The sequence below is a fragment of the Ranitomeya imitator genome, chromosome 7 (assembly GCF_032444005.1).
Source record: "Ranitomeya imitator isolate aRanImi1 chromosome 7, aRanImi1.pri, whole genome shotgun sequence".
Lineage (NCBI taxonomy): Eukaryota > Metazoa > Chordata > Amphibia > Anura > Dendrobatidae > Ranitomeya > Ranitomeya imitator.
The window spans coordinates 13,739,158-13,762,993 of NC_091288.1; the positions used below are offsets into that span (position 1 = coordinate 13,739,158).

At 43.5% G+C, this 23,836-nt stretch overlaps 1 protein-coding gene across 3 annotated transcripts in view; it reads left to right on the plus strand.

Annotated features, from left to right (window-relative positions):
- Nucleotides 1–20,282, plus strand: part of WNT6 (Wnt family member 6) — a 98,842-nt gene extending 78,560 nt beyond the window's left edge. For all 3 annotated transcript variants that reach the window (XM_069732741.1, XM_069732743.1, XM_069732742.1), the window contains 2 exons: nt 6,364–6,668; nt 17,170–20,282. In XM_069732741.1, coding sequence (XP_069588842.1) covers nt 6,364–6,668; nt 17,170–17,631 — 767 coding nt within the window. In that variant the 3' untranslated portion in view covers nt 17,632–20,282. The remainder of the gene's footprint in view (nt 1–6,363; nt 6,669–17,169) is intronic.
- The last annotated feature ends 3,554 nt before the right edge of the window (nt 20,283–23,836 follow it).

Sequence of the window (23,836 nt, forward strand, 5' to 3'; positions counted from 1 at the left end):
TAAATAATGATGGTATTATTTATGCACTATATTACAGTATTATTTATCCGTTACATTGTAGTATTATTTATGTATAATGTGATAATATAATTTTGGCTTTACATGGTGTTTATGAAGCATTTTCTGACAGTATTATTTGTTCATTAATTAGTAGTGAATGGATATTTGGTACACTGTATGGTTGTATTACTTTTACAGTATATGGCAGTATTACTAGTGCATTATATTGTAGCATTTTTATGCACTTTTTGGCAGTATAATTTAGACAAACAATGATGGTATTATTTATGCACTATGTGACAGTATTATTTATCCGTTACATTGTAGTATTATTTATGTATAATGTGGTAATATAATTTTGGCTTTACATGGTGTTTATGAAGTATTTTATGACCGTATTATTTGTTCATTAATTAGTAGTGAATGGATATTTGGTACACTGTATGGTTGTGTTACTTTTACAGTATATGGCAGTATTACTAGAGCATTTTTATGCACTTTTTGGCAGTATAATTTAGACAAACAATGATGGTATTATTTATGCACTATGTGACAGTATTACTTATCCGTTACATTGTAGTATTATGTATGCACTGTGTGGCAGTATTTTGTGCACTGTTTGGTGGTTTTATTTGGGCACTATGTAATATTATAACTTGGGCCATGTAGGAGGAATGAGAGAAGTTGCCGCACTATACTTGCCATGGACAGAAGTACAGGGCACATCACCTCCTAGGATCAGGGTGGTCTATCCTATCCCACCTTATACTATGTCCTAATTCCCCCAAGCTCAGAAGTCAATAATTAGGACATTAGCCGTCAGACGAATGCTTGTGATGTATAAGTGCATTACGGATCGTGAAGAGGAGCCATGATGAATGCCTCCGAGTGACCACAAGAGAGGAGCGCCACACGTCTGATACTGGCAACCATTCCTCGGGTATCAGTAAATCACACGACAGACAAGAAAACATTATTTTTCTTTATTAGACCCACACATTGTCTTGGAGCATTCATAATTACTTCATTACAACACTGGGGGAACATGTCTAAGCAGTAAAGCCGAGGACTTATGTAAAATGTAGCAATAATCGTATTCCTGCCCGCAGGCGAGAAAGACGCGGTAAGAAAAATAACCCCCAACATTTCAACTCAGGAGGACCTGAGATCGCTAAGTTCCAGCAGCTCCTGGTGTCCAGCGGTAACGCACAGACAGTTGTTATATTTGTGATCCATCCATAATATTTGGTTACTCTGCAGTTACTTTGTATCAGTCATGTGTTATGGGAAGTCTCCACTCACAGCCAGAGCTGCATTCTTCAGTTTGCTGCTTGGATGCACTATACCACATGACATCTTTCCTCCCTCCCCACATCCGATCACTGGCTCGGTCATGTCACCTGCTCCTCATAAACATCTCCAGAACTCAACCTTTTCTTACCTTTGAACCTGCATCAGCTCCTATTATTTCTCTGGTTCACTCTTGCCTGGACTATTGTAACTCTCTACTAATCTCTTCCCTCTCCAGTCCATCATGAATGCAGCACCCAAGATCATAGTTTTTCTCCAGCTGCTACACTGATGCCCTCACCCTGTGTCGGTCATTGCACTGGTTGCCCATCCGCTGCAGCGTATAATATAAATGTATCACTCTCATAAAAAAAGTCAAAGGCTTAAAAAAGGCTAAAGCCATGATGTTGGCAGACCCTTTAGCAGTGGTGGCGAGCCTATGGCATGCAGAGCTCTCCCTTTGGGCATGCGTGCCATCCCCTCAGCACTAGTGCCACTACCACTATCCTCATGCGCAGTTTCATCAGGCCGCGCAACATCCTATCAGGCCATGCACCATCTCATCAGGCTGCATGCCTGCTGAGGAGGGTGAGGATGGTGGTGCTAGTGTTGAGGGGACGATGCACATGCAGAGGAGAGTGGTGGCAGTGCTATTGCTGAGGAGATGACATGCATGCCCACAGGTAGGAGCGTGATATATGAAGAGTCTGGAGCAGTGGGGAAATGGACAGAGATGAGTAGTTTATTTATTGAATGTTGGGCCATTATACTCTTTCCAACAATATGTGGGGGCACTATACTGTATGAAGCACCATGAGGGGCCATTATACTGTATGGAGCACTATGTGGGGCCGTTATACTGTAAGGACGACTATGTGGGGCCATTATACCACATTGAGCACTATGTGGGGCCATTATACCATATGGAGGACTATGTGGGGCACCATACTGTATGAGGCACCATGAGGGGCCATTATACTGTATGGAGCACTATGTGGGGCCATTATACTGTATGGAGGACTTTGTGGTGCTATTATACCATATGGAGCACTTTGTGGGGCCATTATACTGTATGGTGGACTATCTGGGGCCATTATTCTGTATGGAGCACTATGTGGTGCCCATAATACTGTATGGAGAGCTATGTGGAGCCGTTATACTGTATGTGGGGCCATTATACTGGATGGGGGAATATGTGGCCATTATAATGGATGGAGAGCTGAGTGGGGAATCAAACTGTGATGGGGTCACCATTCTTTGTTTTGGGGATTGAGGCGCGGGTACAGTTGGGTCGTCATACCATGCGTGTGGAGGATACCGTGGAAGAATTTACTGTGGGGGTGTCATACTGTGTTTGGGGGCACTTTTGTTTGTATCATACTTTATTATCTGTAATATGCACAGTTTTTATCCTCTGTTATTACATATAGAAATTAGGGCATTTCTTCATATGATTTTTACTGCTGTGACATCACATATTATATTGTTCCACTATAATTACAATAGTTAATTGTTTTATTTGATAAGGAAAAACTTCCTTAATAGTAGACTTTTTTAAAGAAATATCCAGGTTGGCCCACGACTTTGTCCAAGCTTTTACTTTTGACCTCTGTGTATTTCAGTTTGACATCTCTGGCTTAGAGGATTATTCTCATCATGATACAGGGCTACAATTGCACAGAGGTTGGAAAGACAAACAACTTTGCAACTTTACTTTTGATAAAAACTCCTGTCCATTCTGAAGATCAGACCTCCACTACAGTTGGTGGCTAGTATTTTGGTGTGCAGCGCTTACAAGCTCTTTCCTATAGACTCTATAAGGCGCTAATGTACGAGTTGTTTTCCTAAACTAAAACCTCAGTATTCAGGTTACATTGCTGTGGAGGGTAATCGGAGCTCAGTATGAGGTGCTTGTCCTCTATAATGGTCTTGCTTTCTGCATTGGGGTCAGGTCACGGTATGTAGTATCTCCGATCGCAGGGTAGCCATGGCTTCCGAGCTGAAGACGCTTTTTTACTGCTCTTTCTACATTTAGATGCAATCAATCTCCATGGAACATTTCTTTTCTTTCTTTGGGGTATTTGATGGACATAAAAAAGTGAGTTTGTAAAGTGAGCATGATGTGAATGGAATGTCCCTGACGCCTTCCTATATGTCTGATTCCTGAGCTACACCTCGCCTTAGGGGACCTGCTGAAGGATCCCTCACAGACTGCAGACCTTTCAGAAAAATGCTGCAACACTGATCACCAACCTGTAACTTGCAAGCTGTTGTCAAACTACAACTCCCAGCAAGCTGTGAAGGTCAGTGACTGTCAGGAAATGCCAGGAGTTATAGCTTTGAGGCAGCTGGAAAGTCTCAGGTGGATGACCACAGTAGAAAAAGAATATAGTAGATAGAGGAGGTGTCCTACAAGCGCCCGATAATAGGTGGATTACTTTGTTTCTCAACATGGTAGGGAAACAGAACTTTAGAGTGACTGTCCACCCTTCGTTGACCATCATTTACTATTTAGTTCTTTTTGTCTATTTATTAATTTATCCTAATAGCGGACTCTGCTCTAGTTTTGTGAAACAGACAAATCAACATAGAAATAAATAATAAGTTTATCTGCCTGCAGTCACCACTAGGGGGAGCTCAGAAACTCACTGCATACGTGTACACATTGCAGTGATAACACAGTATGCACTGAGCTCCCTCTAGTGGTAACTACAGAGAAATACCATATTATCATTATGAGCCAAGTCGTACAGGGCAGGGAATTTGGAGCTTTGTATTAGGAAAAAAAGTGCTAATAAATTCAAAGTTTTTGTCAAGATATTAATAAGCACAGAATGTTGTATCTAAAAATGTCAGGATGTTGATTGGACGATAATAAATAAATATGTATTATTTCTTAGAATAAAAGAGAATTTGCAAATGCCACCTGTTGGCGGCAGCTACCCTCGGTGACCCTGTAATGAGTCTTGCATTGCACTGATGGTCATGCCATGGTCATGTTGTAAGGCTCATTACAGGGCCATGTATAAATAAAAACACTTGGTCAAGGTCCGACCTCTGGGAGCGCCACCAATTCTATGAATGAGGGGCCGCAGTGCAGATTCAGTGCTGCATCCTCCTTCCCTGCACAGCGGAGCCCCGGTCACATGGCTGTGCAGGAAACTACAACCGGGCCCAGTTCAAGAGGTGTCAGCTCTGAATCCATGCTGAGGACGAGGCTGGAGTACCTCGAAACGCGTAGATCCACATCACGGAATAAACAGATGCTTTTATCCTATTGATTCTCTGCCATCTTTTGTGGGATGTTGACAGCAGCGCAGGAAAGTCGCCTCTCTCCTTCCATTATCCTTAGGTTCACATTGCGTTAGTGCAGTCCGTTCAATGCATACGTTAAACGGACTGCGCTGACGCAAGTGCCGACTTTGCACAGCGCTAGCGCAGAAAGAGCATCTGCTAGCTCCATCTGCGCTAGCAGTGACGGACCCGGAAACGCTGCAGCCCGCGTCTCGGGTCCGTCACTCAATGTCGGATGCATCGCTAGCGCACGGCCATTGTGGGCATGCGCTAGCGATGCGTCCGACATTGCATTCAATGGCGCCATTAACGGACCACGTTACACTGCGTTATGCCACGGTGTAACGTCCGTTTAACAGAGACACTGAACGCAATGTAAACCTACTATGACCCACGGTCTGCAGCTGTGCAGGGGTTTTCGCTGTTGCATTGCAATAAAACAAGGTGACCTCACACCCCGTGTTTTTCATCCTTTGTATCACGGGTAATACCTTATCTGCGCTATTGCTCCTTAGTTTCTTTAATAATAGGACGATTGAAATATGCTAAGAAGATAAAAACTTTGATAGGAGGAGGAGGAGGAAGGGGAAGAGGAGAAGGGCTGCTACAATATTAACTAATGACTTTTATTTTATTTTTACCTTTGTTTTGTTTTAAAGGAACAGACACAAAAAAAAAGATACATAGTGTTATATCAAAAAAGAGAACCTGACGCAGGGATTCTCTGTTTCTTTTGAGGGAATTTCTGTGACATTTTTGTAGCAATAAACAAAGTAACAAATTACAGTTAATGTCATATTTGTCACCTGCCGTTTTTCACATTTGGTGTGATTAATCCTCAGTGCTCGTGGTTGCAATCTGCCGAAAACGAGTGTAAATTGCAGTGTAAATCGACTCCCTGCTCATAAATCAGATCAATTCTCGGTTCAAAGATGCTCTGAATGTATAAAGAGCTGTATTGTGGCCGCTTCGTGAATGGGGCGCAGTTTACTCCAATGTACGGTGGATCTTTCTCGTCCTAACACTAAGTCAGTAAAGTCTGGTCGTTTGCTCCTATGGTACCATGTGCACATCTCCGATGACTTTGTCTCTTTTATCTGCCTGGTCTCGTGTAGATATTAATAAATCTGCGCTGCTGTATTAGGTTTGCAAGAAGCCATCCTTAAGATACAATTCCCAATTTTTCAATTGCTGCAGAATCATCACTCCCATCATCCAGAACTCGATTTGGATCCACAATTGCTTTCTGCCATGAACTACTGAAGCAGAAGTGAAATGAGACGTTTGATATTATTCTTCTGATTGCTTCCATGACGAATGTTCTGGGCGTCCGCACAAGTCGTGATTAACTGAAGGCAATAAACGCTGCTGGATACAATGTCCGGGGTAAACCATGAACCCCGCCGCCGTAATTGTCACAAACGTTCATTCATTTTTGGACCGATGTGACAGATGCTATTGTCTCCCGGGGACGGCGGGGCAATTATTAGGAGATGAAATAAGTCTAGCATTGCCTCTGACTGTATCCCGTTACCCCCTCTGTATACGGCGACTGGCAGTGCCCCCTCTCTGGCAAAACCCAAAAAACACAAACTTATGAACATCGGCCAAGAGCGGCGCAGCGATAGCGTAACACGAGAAGATACAATTTGCAACAGTTTAGTTCCGAGCTTGTATAAATTGTATCATTTCCCGTCATTTGCAGTCAGCGGCCCGTGAATATTAGGAAATTTATTGGGATGTAGATACGGAGCTAACGGTTTGTTTTCTTCCCTGCAGATATCCGGGAGACGGCGTTTGTGTACGCCATAACAGCGGCCGGCGTGATCCACGCAGTGACACAAGCTTGCAGCATGGGGGAGCTGATGCAGTGCGGCTGTGAAGTGACACGGAACTGGGCGCCACCGCCACCTCTTGCCATTGGACCAGGGGCGGATGGATCCGCATGGGAGTGGGGGGGCTGCGGCGATGACGTGGAATATGGCTACGAGAAGTCAAAACAGTTCATGGATGCAAAAAGGAAAAAGGGGAAAAGCGATATCCGCACTCTGATCGACCTTCATAACAATGAGGCAGGAAGGCTGGTAAGGATTCTTTTCAGTAAGAGGAGACAGAATAATAACATCTTTAGATAAACGGGTTCCGCCCATATGTACTGCCTGGATCTTCGCTTTACTGGGTACAAAGGCAGAAATTAATCCTGCACATAAAGGGAACCTGTCAGCAGGATTGTGCTCAGTAACTACAGACAGTGTCAGGTCGGCGCCGTTATACTGATTACAATGATACCTGGTGATGAAATCAGTCTTGTGGTTCTTGTGTAATCTTTATTTTCAGTTTTGAGTTAATGATATGCTCGTGTTCCAGGGCGGCATGTGGGTGGGCATGCGAACGGGCTTTATGTGGTGCTCTGCTTACATATTCATCTGTATGGCTTCTGACAGGTCAGTGATCCCTCACAGACCCGCCCCCTACTTTACATAATGAATATTATATATATTGTAAAAAAAATCACCTTGTACAGGCAGACGGCGGGGCCTAAAATGCAGCCTGATCGCATGTATAATATGCATTACATTTTTTTGATATTTTATGTTGATATTTTATGTTATATTTTATGATATAACTAAATTCATTACAAAAAACTGTCTCCACTAAGATGGCGCCGGCCGTGCCTGTGTAGTAGCAGCTATCAGCGATCTGTTAGATGCTACTGCGCCATCTTGGAGGAGGCATTTTTTGTTTAATGAATTTACTTATATCATCAAATAAAACAATTCAATGTAGATTATACATGTGATCAGGCTGAATTGCAGGCATCGCCACCGGCACCTGCCAGCAGAAGGTGATTTTTTATAATTTTTCTTTACAATATATAGAATATTCAGGTCAGTGACCTATCAGAAGCCATACTGGTGAATACCTAATGAGAGCACAACATGAAGACCCCCCACAGCCCCGCCCACGGCCCTGCCTAGAGAACCCACCCACAACCCACCCACAGTCCTACCCACAGCCCCGTCCACATCCCCACCCACAGCCTCGCCCACATCCCCACCCACAGCCCCGTCCACATCCCCACCCACAGCCTCGCCCACATGCCACCCCAGAGCACGAGCATATCATTAACTGAAAACTACAAATAAAGATTCCACAAGAACCACAAGACAGATTTCATCACCAGGTATCATTCAAATCAGTTTAACGGCACTGACCTGACAGTGTGTGTAGTTACTGAGCACAATCCTGCTGACACAGGCACTTTAAAGAAACCCCAAAAACCAAATGGCACATAGTAAGTGAAGAACCATATTTCGCTTTCTTTGGTACCAGTTAATATTCTCCCACTATACAGTAATTTCCCACTTGCTGCACTAATAGCCATGAGAGCATTTCTATATTTTCTGTGTAATATCCTCTTTAATTGCATCAACAAGCAAAAAAGAGAAGTAGATATAATATAGTGATTTATAGGAGCAGTCTGGGCAGAGCTGTCTGCGCTCGTTCCCTGCTGTCACTCACAGCCACGGAGGAGCAGCGAGGACAATGGATTTTGGCTTCATGCTCTGAGACCTGTGGTTTCCTATCTACGATCATAGAAAAGTATTTTAATTAAAGAGCCAGGAGAAGGAAGAAGCTTCCATGAATCATGAATTAATTAGCAATGAGCGATGGATTGGGGAGGCAGAAGCAGCCATGTGGTCATGGAGAATTCCTGGGGGTGGTGGGCTTTGCCTGCAGGGGATCCAAGGTGCATTCCATAAGAGAAGCATTTAGGTGTTATCTCCCCAATCTATCTCTCCACCTCCTCCTCTGTCCTCTCCATCTATCACTCCCTTTCTTCCTGTCTCTTCAGCTTTATCCATTTGCTCAATTGGCATTTGCTTTTCCTGTGCATTAAAGCATGTATATATATATGTATGCAGACACTGAAAAAATCAGATTCACAGAATCAATAGAATGACTGTGTGCATATATTACATTACCAACCCGCTACTAATCTGGAATTATATCTGATGTCAGAGCTGCGCTCACTATTCTGCTGGTGCAGTCACTGTGTACATACATTACTGATCCTGAGTTACATCCTGTATTATACCCCAGAGCTGCACTCACTATTCTGCTGGTGCAGTCACTGTGTACATACATTACATTACTGATCCTGAGTTACATCCTGTATTATACCCCAGAGCTGCGCTCACTATTCTGCTGGTGCAGTCACTGTGTACATACATTACATTACTGATCCTCAGTTACATCCTGCATTATACCCCAGAGCTGCACTCACTATTCTGCTGGTGCAGTCACTGTGTACATACATTACATTACTGATCCTGAGTTACCTCCTGTATTATACTCCAGAGCTGCACTCACTATTCTGCTGGTGCAGTCACTGTGTACATACATTACATTACTGATCCTGAGTTACATCCTGTATTATACTCCAGAGCTGCACTCACTATTCTGCTGGTGCAGTCACTGTGTACATACATTACATTACTGATCCCGAGTTACATCCTGTATTATACTCCAGAGCTGCACTCACTATTCTGCTGGTGCAGTCACTGTGTACATACATTACATTACTGATCCTGAGTTACATCCTGTATTATACCCCAGAGCTGCACTCACTATTCTGCTGGTGCAGTCACTATGTACATACATTACATTACTGATCCTGAGTTACATCCTGTATTATACCCCAGAGCTGCACTCACTATTCTGCTGGTGCAGTCACGGTGTACATACATTACATTACTGATCCTGAGTTACATCCTGTATTATACTCCAGAGCTGCACTCACTATTCTGCTGGTGCAGTCACTGTGTACATACATTACATTACTGATCCTGAGTTATATCCTGTATTATACTCCAGAGCTGCACTCACTATTCTGCTGGTGCAGTCACTGTGTACATACATTACATTACTGATCCTGAGTTACCTCCTGTATTATACTCCAGAGCTGCACTCACTATTCTGCTGGTGCAGTCACTGTGTACATACATTACATTACTGGTCCTGAGTTACATCCTGTATTATACTCCAGAGCTGCACTCACTATTCTGCTGGTGCAGTCACTGTGTACATACATTACATTACTGATCCTGAGTTACATCCTGTATTATACCCCAGAGCTGCACTCACTATTCTGCTGGTGCAGTCACTGTGTATGTAAGGAGGTTGCTTTCCCTGCTCCTTACCTGGAACCAATTAGTCAGACAACAGCTGGGTTGATTGGGGGGAGGACTTTCTGCCCTGGACAGAAGGGACCGTGTGACTGCTGGGGGCAGAGAGGAAGAGAGAGGGGTGTGGTCAGAAAAGAGCGGGAGAGCAGAGCTTGCAAGACAGAGGGGACAGTGCGCCAGAGAGAAAGCAGGCTGCAGCGCGGTGCTCCCCGAGAGAGTGCTCCCCGTGAGGGCACTGAGGCTGAGATACCAGCAATAGTGAAGGCTGGATATGAGAGTGTGGACTTGGAAGCCTCCGTAATCAGAGAAGACGTATCCCCTGACAGTGACCTGAGCGCGCAGCCCCAGTGACCACAGTGACAAGCCAGGACCCCTGAGTGTGACAAGTAAACTGCTCCGTGTGTGTGTAGCACCCCGAGGTAACATGCGGAAGCAGCGAGAAAGACATAGTGGAGAGGTGCGTAGCATGAAGAAGGCTTCAGTGGTGGCTCCAGAGTGTAACTCCGTATCCTGGAGTGAAGAGCAACAGCAGATGAGAGATGTCTCCCGCCGAGGTCGATGATTCAGACTAAAGTGCCATCCAGACAGACGCAGTTGTGAGTGCTGGTCGTGCAGAAGGGTGGGACACATGTCCAGAAATTGCCCTACCCGAGAAGAGCGGTGGCAGAGATCCGCTCACCCTTCTGAGGGTCCTGCTAACTGGAGGGAACGTTGCCCCTGGAGAGAGTGGTACGGCAGGAAGAGAAGAGCCCCACCTAGAGCAAGACAGTACCACAATGTCGGATGCCCAGGGGAAGGGGAGTGAGTGCCAAGTGTTCCTGCGACACTCGTTTTCAAGGTCCTAGTCGATGAGAAGGCGGAAACACTGATGTCGCCCACTGAGGTGAAGCGTGTGCTGGCTGTCAGCTCACAAGATCCTGAACGGACAGAGGAAATGCTGTGTGAGACAGGGCGGGTGGCTGAGAAGCCCTGAGAAGTGATGCCCGCAGAGCCCGGCGCAGATGACGAAGAGTCCGGCCTGCAAGGTCTTAATCCATCTGATTCTAGTTTCGACAAGAATGCTCCTGTCAAAGAAAGGGGAGCTATGGAGAAGAATTACTTGTACTAAGCCCCCAGACTGAGGAGCCCGGGCAAGAAGTCCCTAAAGTTTCCGATAACGACAAGGAAAAGGATGAATCGTCTAGGCAAGCATCTGCTAGCGGCAAAGCCAAGAAGAAGGAGAAAAAGAAGAAGAGGAGAGTGGATGCCGTTGGAAACTCTAATGTGACAACACAAAATTCGTCTGAGGAACTTTCTTCTATGGCTGCTGACAAGGTAGAGGAAGAATATCTCAACCTGACTGATGAACAACTCCTAGACCATTTAGTTTGGCAGTATGTGAAAGAAGAAAGGCAGAAGGAGATGCGAGAATTGCAGGTATCTGACTCCCCACAAAAGAACAAAGAGAAGCACGAAGAATCCTCGCCCGTGGAATGGCGAGCTTCAAGAGAGGGGGAATGTAAGGAGGTTGCTTTCCCTGCTCCTTACCTGGAACCACTTAGTCAGACAACAGCTGGGTTGATGGGGGGGGGAAGACTTTCTGCCTTGGACAGAGGGGAACATGTGACTGCTGGGGGCAGAGAGGAAGAGAGAGGGGTGTGGTCAGAAAAGAGCGTGAGAGCAGAGCGCGCGAGACAGAGGGGACAGCGCGCCAGAGAGAGAGCAGGCTGCAGCGCGGCGCTCCCCGAGAGAGTGCTCCCCGTGAGGGCACTGAGGCTGAGATACCAGCCGTAGTGAAGGCTGGATGTGAAAGTGTGGACTGGGAAGCCTCCGTAATCAGAGAAGACGTATCCCCTGACAGTGACCTGAGCACGCCGGTGACCGCAGTGACAAGCCAGGACCCCTGAGTGTGACAAGTAAACTGCTCCATGTGTGAGTAGCATTGCTGCTGCAGAAAGGCTGCCAGCCTAATATACAGAGACTAGCAGCAGAGTGGCTGTTACTTCCTCCTTCCAGCTTCACTGGCAGAAAAGACTGCAAACACTTAACCCCGGAGTCTCCAGTTCCCAGGAGACAGAGCAGAGACTTCAGGATCTCAAGCGCTGCTGGTGACTGTACCCATATTGGAATAAGGACCCTCCAGTCAGGACCACCCTGGACTGATAAGTTACAAGAACATTCATTAACCATTTCGATTCTGCTTAACTGTTTACTGTTTGCATTATCTCTATTAACCCCCTGTTTACTCCCTGCGAGGAGAATTTTACTCCTGTTAATAAATTCCCCTCAACAGTTGGTCTGTCTGTTCCGTGGTGACATACTCAACCCTGCACTCTATTACATGTACATACACTACATTACTGATCCTGAGTTACATCCTGTATTATCCTCCAGAGCTGCACTCACTGTTCTGCTGGTGCAGTCACTATGTACATACATTACATTACTGATCCTGAGTTACATCCTGTATTATACTCCAGAGCTGCACTCACTATTCTGCTGGTGCAGTCACTGTGTACATACACTACATTACTGATCCTGAGTTACATCCTGTATTATCCTCCAGAGCTGCACTCACTGTTCTGCTGGTGCAATCACTGTGTACATACATTACATTACTGATCCTGAGTTACATCCTGTATTATCCTCCAGAGCTGCACTCACTATTCTGCTGGTGCAGTCACTGTGTACATACATTACATTACTGATCCTGAGTTACCTCCTGTATTATACCCCAGAGCTGCACTCACTGTTCTGCTGGTGCAGTCACTGTGTACATACATTACATTACTGATCCTGAGCTACATCCTGTATTATACCCCAGAGCTGCACTCACTATTCTGCTGGTGCAGTCACTGTGTACATACATTACATTACTGATCCTGAGTTACATCCTGTATTATACCCCAGAGCTGCACTCACTGTTCTGCTGGTGCAGTCACTGTGTACATACATTACATTACTGATCCTGAGCTACATCCTGTATTATAACCCAGAGCTGCACTCACTATTCTGCTGGTGCAGTCACTGTGTACATACATTACATTACTGATCCTGAGTTACATCCTGTATTATACCCCAGAGCTGCACTCACTATTCTGCTGGTGCAATCACTGTGTACATACATTACATTACTGATCCTGAGTTACATCCTGTATTATCCTCCAGAGCTGCACTCACTGTTCTGCTGGTGCAGTCACTGTGTACATACATTACATTACTGATCCTGAGTTACATCCTGTGTTATCCTCCAGTGCTGCACTCACTATTCTGCTGGTGCAGTCACTGTGTACATACATTACATTACTGATCCTGAGTTACCTCCTATATTATACTCCAGAGCTGCACTCACTATTCTGCTGGTGCAGTCACTGTGTACATACATTACATTACTGATCCTGAGTTACGTCCTGTATTATACTCCAGAGCTGCACTCACTATTCTGCTGGTGAAGTCACTGTGTACATACATTACATTACTGATCCTGAGTTACACCCTGTATTATACTCCAGAGCTGCACTCACTATTCTGCTGGTGCAGTCACTGTGTACATACATTACATTACTGATCCTGAGTTACATCCTGTATTATACCCCAGAGCTGCACTCACTATTCTGCTGGTGCAGTCACTGTGTACATACATTACATTACTGATCCTGAGTTACCTCCTGTATTATACTCCAGAGCTGCACTCACTATTCTGCTGGTGCAGTCACTGTGTACATACATTACATTACTGATCCTGAGTTACATCCTGTATTATACTCCAGAGCTGCACTCACTATTCTGCTGGTGCAGTCACTGTGTACATATATTACATTACTGATCCTGAGTTACATCCTGTATTATACCCCAGAGCTGCACTCACTATTCTGCTGGTGCAGTCACTGTGTACATACATTACATTACTGATCCTGAGTTACCTCCTGTATTATACTCCAGAGCTGCACTCACTATTCTGCTGGTGCAGTCACTGTGTACATACATTACATTACTGATCCTGAGTTACATCCTGTATTATACTCCAGAGCTGCACTCACTATTCTGCTGGTGCAGTCACTGTGTACATAAATTACATTAAATGATCCGGAGTTGTTTCCTCTATTATTAGTGTACTTGTATAATATATGTATTATATGTAATTATTCTGTCCCATAATTGTGCATTAAATGTAAATAATAATAGTAACACTACAGAACAAGCTCTGTACAGTTGCTGCACCAGCAGCTTTTAAGCTGTAAACGTATGATATTCCGTAGTTGATTTGCAGCAAGACTCCACGGTTTACACCTTATTTCAAGGGTGAAGGTTCTTTAAAATGTTTACTTAATTCTATTGATTGATTTACTATAAGGCTTCTGTATGTGCATACGTTCAGGATTTTTCGCGTTTTTTTCTGTGGTTTTCCGCGGAAAAAACTCTAAAAAAAAAAAAAAAACGCTTACATGAAACATCCCATCATTTCAATGCATTCCGCAATTTTTGTGCACATGCTGCATTTTTTTGCCGCGAAAAAAACGCATTGTGGTAAAAAACCCCAGCATGTTCATTAATTTTTGCGTATTTTTTGCATTTTTGCCGCCATATTATTGCATTGGGAAGCTCCGGAACAAAACGTGAAAAATCTGAAAAAAAAAAGTGATAAAAACACGGAAAAAATGCATGCGGATTTCCTGCAGAAATTGTCCGATTTTGTTCAGGAAGATTCTGCAGACATTCCTGAACGTGTGCACATAGACTAAAGTAATAAACATTGGGAGAGATTTAGTAAAAAATTCATGTGCCAGAATTGTAGTTTCATGTCCGCCTCATTCTTCCTTCATTATTTTAATGGTTTACACATTTTGGCTCCCAACTATGCAGTGTTAAATATTGGGTAGAAAAAAATACGAGTAAAAAATGGGCGCAGCATAAAGTGATGCAAGTTGCTCAAAATTGATCTCTACCTCCCCAATATGTGTGTGTGAATATATATTCTGGATATTTCAGACTCTGCCAAGATTTGTTTTCTGCAGAGTTCGTCAGTTCTTATTATGGACAGTAGGGAACTAGGAAAGATGCAGTACCACTTCTGGCCAGAAGGGGTGTAGGGAATTCCAATAGATGTTTGGCCAGTAGGGTCCGGGGACTTGCAATCCTCTGATTAATGGGGGTCTTAGAAATTCCAGTAGAGATTTCTTATTACCTACTTGGTCAGTGTAAGGGGATGAATTGGGGGTCAGGGACTTGTAGTACTTTACGGTTAGTAGGGGAATCGGGGGAGTTGCAGTCTCACGTATGGCCAGCAGGGGCAAGGATACTTTATAGAGCTAGGAGTTTCCGGTAGAGTTTGCCCCCAGATGTGACACTTTTGCACCTGACTCCATGTTCCTCTGCAGATTTCCTACCTTCCCGTTTGCGCAGTTTCTCCCTGCAGACTGATATCCGCTAATCACATGAAGTGCTGTCTCCACTTGCTGTCAGCGCCGAGCTGTCGAACTGCTGACAGATTGCTGTAATATCCCACCGTCAGCACTTTGCTGTTCCAGAACACAACCGTTCCAACATGTGGCTTCTGCTACTAATTCCTAAAATAATACCGTATTTCCCTATTGTTTATTGGTATTAAAGGACCCTTACACGATGGAAAATGATAACCCTCATCATCCGCGGTGGCTGGAATCCGTAATGTATTGAATGCTGAAGTCAGAAAACTCATAAGACGCTGGTGATATATGGTCTCTAGGAAGTTTAAAAGAGATAGATAAGATCTATCACCTCCAGATGTTACATATTAGCACCTTCTATCAGCAATAAGCGTCGCAGTAATTCACAGCGCCACTGTGCAGCAAAGAAATGTCCCCCCCTCCGAACCGGACCACCCGTGATCAGAGTGCTGCATGATACTATAAAATGTTCATCTATCTATCAATCGATCGATCGATCGATCTATCTATTATCTATCTCTATCCCTCCATCCATCTATTATCTATCTATTATCTATCTATTATCTATCTCTATCCATCTATCTATCTATTATTTAGCTATCTCTATCCCTCCATCCATCTATCTATCTATTATCTATCTATCTATTATCTATCTATCTATTATCTATCTCTGTCCATCTATCTATCTATCTATCTATCAATTATCTATCTATTGTCTATCAATTATCTATTTATTATCCATCTATCAATTATCTATCTATATATTATCTATCAATTAATATCTATCTATTAACTATATTATCTATCATGCGTGTAGACATCACCCCATATATACCATCATTCCCCTCGCAGACCTGACACTATTTTGTCTAGATAGAGGTTGAGTAACGGCACTTGGCACGGTACCCGAACCCCTTGAGGCCGTTGCTTTTTTAGGCAGAGTATTTATATGTCATGATAATTGTAGGTTGAGAATTGTTTCGACTTGTTTGACTGATATTATATATAGTGCAGTGATTCAGCGTTCCAGATAGAGATACAAATCTTTATCTCATGGCAGTAAAGTATGCCGGGAAATGGAGCCAGGAAGGAAGTGAGGTGATATTATTCTTCAGGAATCAGGTCAAAAAGAGCCCTGTTGTGCTCAAGAGACCACTGGGTAACACTCACTGAGGGGCACAAAAAAGGAATGAATATGTGGCCACCTCAAGGACCGGTGATGTGGCCAAAAACCTCTGAGAACCTGCAAAACAATGCAGATGATAAAAGCACCAAGAGCTGCACTCACTATTTTGCTGGTGCAGTCACTGTGTACATACATTACATTACTGATCCTGAGTTACCTCTTGTATTATACCCCAGAGCTGCACTCACTATTCTGCTGGTGCAGTCACTGTGTACATATATTACATTACTGATCCTGAGTTACCTCTTGTATTATACCCCAGAGCTGCACTCACTATTCTGCTGGTGCAGTCACTGTGTACATACATTACATTACTGATCCTGAGTTACATCCTGTATTATACTCCAGAGCTGCACTCACTATTCTGCTGGTGCAGTCACTGTGTACATACATTACATTACTGATCCTGAGTTACCTCTTGTATTATACCCCAGAGCTGCACTCACTATTCTGCTGGTGCAGTCACTGTGTACATACATTACATTACTGATCCTGAGTTACATCCTGTATTATACTCCAGAGCTGCTCTCACTATTCTGCTGGTGCAGTCACTGTGTACATACATTACATTACTGATCCTGAGTTACATCCTGTATTATACCCCAGAGCTGCACTCACTATTCTGCTGGTGCAGTCACTGTGTACATACACTATATTACTGATCTTGGTGATAGAATTAGGTGAATATTGTTTCTTAGACAATTCTGGCATTTTACCGCCTTCTTACTCGGGACAGTTTTGTTGGATAATTAATGCTATATTACTTGTGTTGCTCATTCCTGGTGTTTCTTTGCTTTTGCTGCAGGCGGTGAAGAATTACATGAGGACGGAGTGTAAATGCCACGGTCTCTCCGGGTCCTGCACCCTGCGCACTTGCTGGAAGAAGATGCCGCACTTCAGGGAGGTGGGAGATCGGCTACTTGAGAGATTCAATGGAGCCTTTAAGGTTATGGGGGGAAACGACGGCAAAACAATTATACCAGTCGGACATAATATCAAACCCCCCGACAAACAAGACTTGATTTACTCTGCTGACTCGCCCGATTTCTGTCAAGCCAACCGAAAAACCGGTTCCCCGGGGACACGGGGTCGTGTTTGTAACAGCACCGCTCTGGACGTTGGGGGCTGCGACCTGCTCTGCTGCGGCAGGGGGTATCGGGAGGAGACTGTGGTCGTGGAGGAGAGCTGCCTGTGCCGCTTCCACTGGTGCTGCGTCGTAAACTGCAATAAATGCACTGTGAAAAAAGAGCTCAGTATGTGCCTCTAAGACGGACTGCAAAGAGAAGGGACCCCGAATCCGCCCTCCTGTGCTCACACGGAGGCACCTGGACGTCGACCTAGGACTCGGCATAGACACCCCCTCTAAGAACAGAGCCGGGAACAATTGTCAGCTCTGAGACTGCAATGGTCACATATCTGCGCCTCAGCAGATGAATGTGGATACGTTTCATGGGTGCGTCCTCAAGAAATGACTGAGTGGGGGGCAACAAAGCAGTATCATTCTATAGATAATATATATATGTATGTATGTAAACATTTACAGGAGCATAATTATGGTATTACCACTAAACGCAGAGCGACGGTCACATAATCCTACAATATTCATCCTTGAGTCGGTCATTCGGAGCTGGACCCAATACAGATACCATAATATTTGGTGTACCTAAGCCGGACCCCCTTCTGCCTCTGACACTACATCTGGGATGACCCCAATATGGACAGCAAACAAAGGGAATGTTAAAGCGCTAATGTTTGATAGGGAGGAGGTTCATCAGAGTCCCGATCAGCAGATGTACCCAAGTCCGCCATGGTGGAGGGTCCTCACAAGCCTTGATCATCAAATGCCCAAAGCACCTCCATGATGGGGGTCCATATATGTCCTAATCCTTGGTGTATTGATCTCCTCTACAGTGGAGGTTCTCCGGAATTCTGATGAGCAGATGTACATAACCCGTCCATGATGGGGTCCATATATGTCCCAATCCTTGGTATATTGATCTCCTCTACATTGGAGGTCCTCAGGAGTTCAGATGAGCAGCTGTACCTATCTCCTACATGATGGGGGTCCATATATGTCCATATCCACAGGAGTCCTGATTATCCGATGTACCCAACACCTCCACTTTGATGGGTCCACGGGAATCCCAATCTTTGGAAGGTCTATAAGGACCTCAAAATATTAATATTAAAGGGATTGTTTTACTAGAGGCTAGCCCTTTAATATTGGAGATGCCAAGGCATTATTCTGCCGCGGGAAGCCATGGCCAGCCAGACATTTCTCCTGTAGGGTCAAGTAGGTCATACATAGACGTCTTGCAGATCTGCTCTTACGGAAGAGACGTGAGCAGAGGTCCCTGTGATTCTTTTTTGCCTTCATGATCTGAGTCCCAGTCGCTTGTCCCATTTTGTAATGTAAAATGCTGCGCTGCATCAGGTCCCCCCATCATCCTCCGCACTGAGCCACCATCTTCATACATTGTAACCTCACAGCCCCCTTACTATATACTCAGCACTTATTCTCCAGGTCGGGCTCAGAGAAGAGTCTCCGCTTTTACTGACATTTGCCGTCTTCAGATCTGATTATGTTTTGCCTGTAAAATTAAAAATTCTCAAATTCTGCCTAGTTGCACAACACGAGCTACATTTGCATCAATGGTGATGTTTTCTGTAAAGTTGGATCAATGAGTAATGAAAAGTTCTGCAACTTTCTAATATCCTTCATCAATTTATTGCCACTTTAAAGATCTCTGCTTACTGTCCGTGAAAAGAAAACTGGAAAAATTATATATTTTTTTTAAATCCTGGATTTTTAACAGCATTGAGGTGTTTGCCTTTGGTCACGTTGGCATCATTGCTACTTTCATTACCTGTGTATTGATGGATATGACAAATCTATTGTGTAACAGAAGGAATATTGCACCAAACTGTGCTGTCCATCCAAATGCTACAAAACTGAACAGAATGGAAACTAATGTCAGCGTGAGGAAAGAGATAATATGTTTACAGTTTGTTGCAACTTTATCCAATCCACTGTGAGCTCAGCAACCAAAAGGAGAGGATACATTTATATATTTTACCTGCAATGGTACATTGTAACAAAACTCTGATTGGATGGATTTAGCTCACCGGAGGATGCCGTATACTGGATATAAAGGTGGTGGAGATGGACGAATTGATTTCAGGTGGATAAAAAGATGATGGAAAAGAATACTCGGCCGCTCACCTGTCTCATCGCCCACCGGTCTCATCGCCCACCAGTCTCGCTGCTCACCTGTCTAACCACTGCAGCCTACTGGCTTCCTCCAACACTGGTCTCTTCTGATCTTCATGGCAATCAATGACCATTTATGTGTCTCCCTTCAATCTCCACTGACACTTGTTGCCCTGAGTGGGTTTCGATGCGCCCCCCAAGGCCCACTCGGTGCAGAAAGTGAAGGGACAGAGTGAAAGGAGAACAGACGAGACCTGAGCAGGAGGAAGCCAGCAGAGGACGAGAGCGGTGAGGCAAATATGCTGTGCTTTTATTCTTTTAATCCCTACGTTTTCTTTATGTCTAATAGAGAACATTCAATTCGTATTTCAATAATTTTAATTAAATTTCCAGGACAAATTTGAGCAAATAGGCAAATTCAGATTTTGGCAGAATCGCTCATCGCTAAATGTTGGAAAATCTGGATGTAAGATGTAAGCAGTGATATTTCTAGTCACTGACAGCAATGAGAAATAGTGAAAATAATTATAAATTGGAATGCAAAATATAATGTAAAGTAGCAGAAATGGCCGTGATTTCCTGTCAGCGTTACATGTAATATTCTCCGTTTCTGGTCATTGTACAGATTCGTCATTGCTATAAGGGCATGTGTGTACTATAATCTTGTATTTTTAGTAATAAAGTTATTTAAGATGTTCTTCGCACAACTGAATGAGATCATGTAGAAAGTAAAGAAAACCGACAGGGTGCAAATATTTTGCTTTTCTATGGTTAATTTTACTAAATGACGTAAACTTCTCTATTCACAGCTAAAGCTGCATTCAGAATTTGTCCGATTCCCTGTTACCAGAGAACAATGTGTTATAAGAGCTAAATTGCCTATTGAAAGCAAGCAACAGAAATATAAAGCAGCTTCGGTTATAATTGGGGGAAGTGACATCTAAAAATCTGTGCAGAATGGTTGCAAATTTGCTCAACTTTTCAAATAGATTGAAACTATTAGATTGTATGCAGATTTAACAGGAAACAGTTCTCTGTCGCTCACAGTCACGTGACTTCTAATTTCCATGCAGGATGCTAAACATTTACACATGATCCTCTGCAGTGATACTTTGTGGAAGATAAGTAAAATAAGCAATAATAAATATTTGCCAATATTGGAAATAGCACAATCATGGGTTTCAATGAGAATGTCGTCGATATACCTGAAATGATGACTGGAGATTTACGGTCACAGTATACAAAAAAATGAATGCAAAGGCTAAAACAAAGGAAAAAGAAGCAAATGTACATAATAACAAAAGTAATAGCTATAATAGTTCTGCTGATACACATTGAGGGGTGACATCTGTTTATGGCATTGTATGGGCATGTCTGTGGCACATGCACTAATATAAGGGCATGTCAGGGAAGTAATGAATCAGGCATCAGTGGCATAAACGCCTAGTAAAGTAAGGCTAGTGCAAAAGTATCCTATAGTAACCAATCAGACTTTTATCTTTACAATCTGATTGAATACAATTTTTCTGTATGTAACAAAAGATGAGATGTAAACCCAGGACACCTGTGGACAGGACAAGACAACGCCTTCCACAATTCATTGTGTAGCAAGAAGAGAATGTGGGTTCATTCAAGCAAAAGTAAGTTAAATCTGACTGGCATAGAACTAGACTCCATGAATCTGCTCACGCAGGACCAAAATAATACCGCCATGCCGCTCACCATCATCCTGTGCTCAAGCAATACTGTGACAGTGTTCATAATATTTCCGTAATCCTCAAAAATGCCCTCAAATATGACTAATCATAGCATACAATTCTCAAATAATACCACCATGCAATGTCCAAATAATACTGGCGTAATTATACAAATGCCACCATTTAGCACCAAATACTATATACCATTCAAAAAGCAATACCGCCACAGTTACCAAATAAAAGTATCAAAGTACTACCATTCAATTATGTTAATACAATATAACATTTCTGGAAATGTAATAATCTGCTGCTTCTTTCCGTATAAACACAAAGGACCAGAAACAGGAGGACATCGAGTATGAAAAGTGATGGCGGCTGATTCTTTCCTGTTGTCTTATTTTATTCTTATAAAGTATTCTCATCCTTAGTTGATCATCTAATAATCTGGACACCGATCACTTCCCATAAATGATTTTTTTTTAAATTGTACAGTTTCACCGTATAGTGTTACAATGGCAAAAGATTTTAAAAAAAAGAGCAACTTGTTTTCATACAAATCGCACCTGTCAAGATCAGCCATGAATTTTTAGAGATTCTGCCCTTACAGAGTTGGATCTGATCCTACCATGTAAATCGCTGTTCTGCCTTTTGGAAAACTACAACCCAATTTTCCTCACCACTATATTAATTATCATATAAAACGTAACTTTTGTTTAAAGGTCTAAAAAAGTTAAAAGTAACAGTGATGACTGGTGAGGACTTATCTCTTCTTCTGACATAAATGAGTAATTGTACTGAATAATGTGAGTTCTGCCACCCAACATGTTTCGCCTGTAGAACCAGCTTCATCAGGAGGAAAGGGGCAGATTTCTACTAATCCTGTCCTGTGTGATACTGTCTTATCCTATCATGTCTGTATCAAAACCTATCACATGTAAAACTGTTGTACAAGTCAGTGCATTGAAAGCAACATGTATGATAAATTTTACACAAGTTTATGTAAGTCTGTCTTGTGTGAGACGTCTAATCAGGGGTGGATTAAGGGTAGCCAGGGCCCCGGGCTGTTCAGACACTGTGGGTCCCCTGGTTATGTGACGGGGGTCATGTGACGGGGGTCATGATATACCTGAACCAGATTATTCCAGAAAAATGGCCGGGCCCTACTCTACTGTAACCTATTAAATATTTGTTAAAATCTGCAATACAATTTAGGTATATTTTGACCAATAATGCCACATACAAGTAACAAATATTACCGCACCATGACCAGACCACAAACTACAACCACAGTGATCGAATATTATCACATACAAGGAACAAATACCACCGCACCATGTAAAGACCACATATTACCACCACTTGGTGACCAACTAGCACATACAAGGGACAAATACCACAACACCATTTCCAGACCACATATTACCACCACATAGTGACTGAATACTACAATATTGATCAGTAATAAAACAAAACAAAACACAATACTATCACCATAAGTGCCAGTATTCACAGGAGATCTGTACTTAGTATGCAGTGTCTGTGTACAGGTAATAGAGATCACTGGTGGTATTATACACAGGAGCTCTGTATATAATGTATAGGTAATACAGTGATCACTGGTGACATTATACACAGGAGCTCTGTATATAATGTATAGGTAATACAGTGATCACTGGTGACATTGTACACAGGACCTCTGTATATAGTATACAGTGTATAGTGTCAGTGTATAGGTAACACTGACTCACCAGTGACGTCTCTAGGTGAAGTCCTTCATCATCCAGCACAGACCGCCATCATTTCTTCCAGCCAGGACTCGTTTCTGCAGGAAATAACACAGTTATCTCAAGCTCCGCTTGCAGAACACAGTACTTAATTTTTCACAACTTCTACATTACACCACATGAAGAAAAAAAGGCGATATAGTGTCACTCTGCACAGTAACAGGACCGCCCCCCCCCCCCCCCATTTAAAACAGTATCCTCAAAAAATAAAATAAATACATCACTGTAGTAATAATATCCCTTAATTAGCCCCTACGGTAATAATATTCCCCATCCTAGCCCCGTTTATCTCATTCCTGGCTCCAGCCATATGTTCTCGCATCCTGCCCTCATGAGTATCCATTCTACCCCATATGATCTCCCCATCCTTCCCCATCTGTCTCCATCAAATCCATCCTGCCCCATGATCCAATCCTGCCCCATGTCTTTCATTCTGCCCCGTGTCTCCAATCATGCCCCGTGTCTACATTCTGCCCATGCCTCCAGTCCTACCTCCAGTGTGTCCAGCAATCTGCCCCAGTGTGTCCAGCATACTACCCCCAGTGTGTCCAGCATATTACCCCCAGTGTGTCCAGCAACCTGCGCCAGTATGTCCAGCATATTGCCCCAGTGTCCAGCAATCTGACCCAGTGTGTCCAGCATATTACCCCCAGTGTGTCCAGCATATTACCCCCAGTGTGTCCAGCAGTCTGCCCCAGTATGTACAGCATTTTGCCCCAGTGTCCAGCAATCTGCCCCAGTGTGTTCAGCATTGCCCCCAGACAGTGTCTCCAGCATTGC